This window comes from Alligator sinensis, unplaced genomic scaffold (genome assembly GCF_000455745.1).
Source record: "Alligator sinensis unplaced genomic scaffold, ASM45574v1 scaffold964_1, whole genome shotgun sequence".
In the NCBI taxonomy this organism is placed as follows: domain Eukaryota; kingdom Metazoa; phylum Chordata; order Crocodylia; family Alligatoridae; genus Alligator; species Alligator sinensis.
The window spans coordinates 864,233-870,042 of record NW_005842680.1 but is presented as its reverse complement, the minus strand read 5'-3'; the positions used below and the strand labels follow the sequence as shown (position 1 = coordinate 870,042).

Sequence of the window (5,810 nt, the reverse complement as noted above, 5' to 3'; positions counted from 1 at the left end):
CCACGGAGCAAGCACCGGGGCAGCCGCGGGGCCCGGCTGGGTTGGGCTCCAGCTCCCCCCACCCTTGCGGGGGGCAGTGCAGCCGGCATCCCGACTCCCACCCTGCAGGCCCTGCCACCGCCTCCCCGTCTGGCCTTGGCTGAGTCACTGGATTGCTCTGATTTTGGGGGGGGTGGGGGGTTGAGCCCCAGCCCAGCCCCTCGGTGCTGCAGCCATGTGCCAGTGCTGCCCTTGGCTGCGGTGCCGGCATGGGCCAGGGGCCAGCAGGGATGTGCCCAGCAGGGATGGTCGCTGCTTTGCACCTGAGCCTGGCACGGGGGTGGAGGGGGCACCCCAAATACCACCCCGTCACCTTTTGCAGGTGTCTGCCACCCACACTCTCCAAACATCCCCCCAACACACACCCCTCCCAGACTCCCCCTGCCCCGAAACACCCACCCACCCATCCCATCCCACCCCAAATACCTGCTAACAACCCCCGCAAACACACAAGCGTGTGCACACACTATTCTGCCTGCCCCCCAGCCTCTGAACCACCCCTCCACAAACACACACCTACATCTCAGCACACTGCCCCCCCAACACCCCCATGCCCATGTCCACGGGCTGCCTGCCCTACCCTGCACCCAGCTCGGTGCTCACGTGGGCGTGGGCCTGGCCCTGCCCCCAGCTGGTGCCTGAAGCCCGGCTCCTGGGCCACGTTTGCAGGGCGCTGGCGTGGCTCCGCTCCGGGGTCACACGAGGCTCAGCGACGTGCAGCATGGCAGGCCTCTGGGGCACACCAGCCTGTCTGGTGGGTGCACCGGGTCAGTGTCACCACCCGGCAGCTCAGGACTGGCCTGCCACACTCAGCACCTGCTGGGCTGGGGCTCTGGGCAAGCTGGGACCCCCCCTGCCCGCACGTTCACCCTAGACACTTGCTGCACCACACAGGCAGGCAGCCGGTGGGGGCTTTCCCCAGCAGGGCTCAGTGCCCTGGAGCTGCGCTGGGCCAGGCTGCAAGCCTTGGCACTCCCCGAGATGCTCGTGCGATGCAGGCTATGGGGGGGGAGCGGTCGCCCCTCACTCCACTGAGGTGAGCCCTGCTCTGATTTCTGCCCCCCCCCTCCCTTGGGCTGAGCCTCGGGCAGGGGCGCTGGGGTGCCTGAGCTGGAAGGGGCAGGGGCTGAGCCGCAGCTAGCAGCCCCCACCGCTTGCTGGGCTGTAGCCCCCCCCCCAGCGCAGTCTCAGCCTGGATGCGGGCTCCCCTGGGCTGGCCCCAGCCGCGCCGGAGCTCCTTTGTCTGCCCGGCTGCGCTGTTTACTCTGCTGCCTCCGCTTCCTTCCTCCCTGGCTCTCGCGCACAGCCCTGCCTGGCTGCCGCCGCCCCACCAGGCACCTGCCAAGGCTGCTGGGCTGGAGCAGGGCCCTGGCTGCAGCCCAAGAGGCTCCCTGGGCAGTGTGGGAGCCAGGTGTCCCGGGGGGCCTGTAGGGTCAAGTGTCCCACCTCCGTGGCCTCCTCTCCCCAGGCAGGAAAGCCTCCAGCCAGGCAGGGCCTTGGTCCTGGGAGAGGCCCCTGGGAGCCTGGGGCAGGAGCAGTGCAGGGAGCAGGCACGAGGGGTCAGCGGGGGCCGGCCAGAGACCCCAAGCGTAAAGACCTGCAGCGCCGGGGCAGCCCGGATACTCCTGTGCAGCAGCGGGGAGACCACCGGGCTGTCGCTTGCCCCTGCAACCGCCTTCCAGCACCGAGAGGGATGAGATGGGCTCAGGCGACCCTGCTCTGCCCCAGGGCACGGGGAGGACAGACCAGCCGCTGGGGCATCTCGCCAGGCCTGTTCTGCAGCCTCTCCCCGCTCCTGTTTGCTTCCCTGGAGCCAGGCAGGAGCCTTGTTCATCCCTTCCTCCTGGGACGGCTCCTGCAGCCCCTTGCAGCAGCGCAGGGCTAGCATAACGCGTCTGGACCGGCTGGGAGCTCCGCGACCTTCATCGCTGCTGCTCTCAGCGCATCCGCCAGCGACAAGCAGCCACAGCCCACTTCAGCCGGGCCCAGCTGCAAGTCTGCGGTGAGCACGGAGCTCACAGCCAGGTGCTGGGGCCTGGTGCCCCACTGGAAGCTGCCAGCCACAGGCACTGCACGTGCACAGCCCAGTGCACCTGCCCGCAGCCAGGGAGGAGGGGAGCAAGGGTTCCCGCAGGTGCTGCTGCATGCACCCGAGCAGGGGGAGCTGGGTCCGGCGAGGTGCCGGGACACCGCCTCGCTCCGTGCATCTGTGAAACTGCACCCAGGCAGCAGGGACCCAGCCTCCTCCTCTACTGCTGCTGCTGAAGAGCAGGGGTGCTCTATCCCACCCCTCGCCCGAGGACGCACGCCTCTCTGCTTGCATAAATCCACAAGCAGGGCTGTACCGCGAGTGCCCAGGAACCAGAAAGGAGAACGCCAGTTCGAAGGCAGAGGGAAGAGGCCGGGACCCGGTGCTGCTGGCATAGGGGGACCCTGCACGCAGGGTCCGGGACGTCCAGGCCAAGGGGTGTGCAGAATTCCCCGCACCGGCCTTAGCCATCGCAGCAGAGAGGGCAGGCCGTCTTCCCTAGCCTCCCACCCAAGGACCGGGCCGGCACATTGTTCAAACCAGGGATCTTTATTGATGCAGCGGCAGCTCTTACACAGGGCTGCCGCCTCGCTCTACGTACAGGCTGCAGAGACACGCGATACAGCAAGTTTTAGTAAAATACAAACCTGTCCCTACAAAAAAAGGAGGAGTTAGTCCTGATTACAACAGGATGAGTACATGCTGGCTCCCTGCCCCAGAGCCTTCCAGGAGCGCGACAGCCGAGGATTCGGTGAGAGACCATCCCGCGAGTTTGTAGACAATGGATCATTAAAAACGCAACATTTTTTCCCGTCATTTACAAATAGGCAAAGTTTCAGATTACATACAATTAAGAAGCATTTTGCTTACTAACATGAAACATTACAGCTGCTGTAATGCATCATCATCAACCAGGCGTACAGGGTTTGTGTCCTTGCGGCTGCCCCAGCACACGGTGCCGAGCGGACTAGCCCAGCCCTTGCCAAACCCGAGAGGGAAGAGCCAGGAGACACGACAGGCCCCGCGGCTCTGCTCTCCCACGGGCTGGCGGCTAGGAACGGCCTTCATTTAAGCCACAAGACGGACGTAATTAAAAAATCCAACGCACAGATACAATGTGTATCAACAAATCAACTGCCTCTGGCCTGGGTGCGAGGGAAAACTTCCCTTCGCGCCCCAGAACAGCCCAACGCTGGGACCAGAAACAATTGCTACAGTATGTGTTCTTGAATATCCTTAAACGGTTTAGATACAGTATGCACAAGTCAAAATAAAGATAGAAAATCCCCCACAAACAGGCCGGGGGGGTCATTCACTGCCCACAAGGGCTAAACCGCGGCTTGCAGGGGGCCGCGGGGAACCAGAGGGCTCTGGCGGGGCAGGGGAAAGATGTGGAGGAAAGGAGAAGAGAGAAACGTGGAGACAAGCCTTGAACACTGCCAAGAGGCCGGGGGAGTCACGGAGCGGCACATGCGGGACTCGTGACCACACGCCTTCCTTTCTACCAGGCGCTCGCACGAGGGAAGGGAAGGGACCCACGTCCCGGCCCTCTGCTCTGCCACGCGGCCAGGCTGGAAGAGCTGCCACGGCCTGCCCTTCCGCGAGTTTGTGTGTGGAGCACGTGGGTTTTTGGTGCGGGGAGGCAAGAGGTCGGCCAGGCGACTCCAAGCCCAGGGTCCCCGGGAGCTCTGGTGCGGTGCCGGGACTCGAGGCAAGTGCGTATCCTGGCAGCGGGACGATTAGGTCCTGCAACCGGGCGAGCATTGCTGCTACGCTCTGGAAAGCGACCCCGCCGGGCAGGCGCCTGGCGTGGGTAGGGCACAGGTGGGGGAGCTGGCAAAACAAGCTTGTGAAACCAAACGGGGGCAGAGCCAGCTACGGGAAGGCAGCGTCTTATGAGCAAGTTGGCGTGACTAAAGGGAGCTGAAGTTACGGACCAGGGGGCTAGCGTTCCCCACGCGTTCAAAGTCGAGCTGAGCGGTGGTGCCAAGCCCCAGGCTTGGTCAGAAAGCAGGTGACCCTCGTGCCGCCTTTCCCCAAGAGATGCCAGCGACGGGGACGCGCGCTGCCAGAGGCAGCCGCCCCACTCGCTCGAGTTTAAACCAGCGGCTCGCACCCTCCCGGCTCCCCGACGGCCCTGCAGGATGCCGGGAGCCCCTCACAGGCCTGGGTTCTGGGACTTGTAGGTTATGATCTCGGCCGCCAGTCTCTGGGGATCCAGCAGCTGCGGGAACCGGTTCATGACCGCGTCCACGAGGTGGGGGTGGAAGATGCCGCAGAGTTTCACGTGCACGTTGGCCCGCTCCTTGGCGAACTGCTCCGACAAAGCCCACGGGCAGGGGTCGCTGTAGGTCGGGCCCGGGGCTCTTTGCAAGGGGCGGGGGTCTTGCGTGCTGCTGGCGCGTGCAGAAGGAGGGGGCAGCGGGTACGGCTCAGACCAGTACTCACGGGGGTGGAGAGGTGCTGGCGGGCCGTTGTACTCGCTCGGGAGGCTATACTGCCCGGCGCTGGCGGGGTGCACAGGCATGCCGTAGCCCGAGAAGGCACGGGAGGGCCTGGCGTGGGACATCTCCGCGCTGTACGGCATGTAGCTGGCCCCAGAGCAAGCCGAGGAGACGGCTTTGTGAGAGCCAGGCTTGTAGAGGCTGTCGGGCTCCAGGCCGGGCGAGGGCTGGTACAGGGATCTCGGCTGCCCGCAGCTGCAGCTGCAGACGGCCACCTGGTCGGGGGGGCAATGCTCGCAGTGGCTGGCGGATCGGCAAGGCCACATCCCGGACAACTGGTTCTCCAGGGAGCAGAAGCCCGAGTCGAGGGGCTCCTGAGACATGCAGGAGAGAGAGTCCATGTGGGGAGAGGAGGCAGGGTGCTGGGGCCATTCGGCAGATCTATGGCCACTGCTGTGAGGCGGGGCGAGCCCTGGGGCACAGCCCTTCCCCGGGAGCGGATCGTCACCTGGCTTGGCCTTCTGGGCTGCTCCTTTCCTCTCGGCCGAGGCTCTCTGCATGCAGCTGGGGTCCATGTCTGTGGAGGCAGGACACAGCAGCTCTGCCTGCCCAGCTCTCTTGCCCTTCTTCTCCTCCTTGGCAGGGCTGGTGGTGCTGGAGGCACTTCGGGTGGGGGACAGCTTGGCGTTGGCCCGAAGCTCGTCCGCAAGCGAGCGCTGGGGCTGGTTGATCCTCTCGGGGTGGTAGAACTTGCACTTGATGCCGTAGGTGCATTTCTTCCCTGCAAGGAGAGGGCAGAGCCTGGCATAAGACGCAGCCCGGGACCCCAGGGGCAGCCGCCTCCCGCACATGCTGGGCCTTACCATAAGGGCACTGCTGCTTCTTGTGCTCTGGGACCACAGGCTTCTTCCTCAGGAAGTTATCCAGGCTGGGGCCGTGCCGCCCCAGAGGGTCGTCTGGGGGCATAAACCTGGAGAAGGACAATACGCTTGAATCAGGACAAGCCACCTTGGGTCTAGAGCCCTTCACACCTCAGCTACAAGGCACCCCTGGGCCAGACCCCGACCCCTCCCAGGGCAACAGGTCGACAGAGCCAGGAAGGAGGAGAATGGGAGCGGAGGAAGACGGGTGCGTGGGCCAGCCTGGCGAGGCAGCAGGGCCAGGGCAGGTGGTCTCCACCACACCCTGGCCACCATCTGCCATCGCCGGAGGAGGAGGGGAAGCAAGGGCTCAGGGCCAGGCCGGCACGGGCACAGGCTCGGGCCCCTCCCGCAGGAGGCGACGGGCGGCGGTGGCTC

The 5,810-nt window shown here is 65.2% G+C and overlaps 1 protein-coding gene across 1 annotated transcript in view; it reads right to left on the bottom strand.

Moving 5' to 3' along the window:
• Positions 1–2,601: 2,601 nt before the first annotated feature.
• ZC3H12A (zinc finger CCCH-type containing 12A) overlaps positions 2,602–5,810 on the bottom strand; it is a 35,908-nt gene continuing 32,699 nt past the window's right edge. Inside the window, exons 6-7 of the mRNA XM_006033934.3 lie at positions 5,376–5,482; positions 2,602–5,293 (exon numbers count right to left, since the gene is read on the bottom strand). Of these exons, the coding sequence (XP_006033996.1) occupies positions 4,227–5,293; positions 5,376–5,482 (1,174 nt within the window). The 3' untranslated portion in view covers positions 2,602–4,226. The remainder of the gene's footprint in view (positions 5,294–5,375; positions 5,483–5,810) is intronic.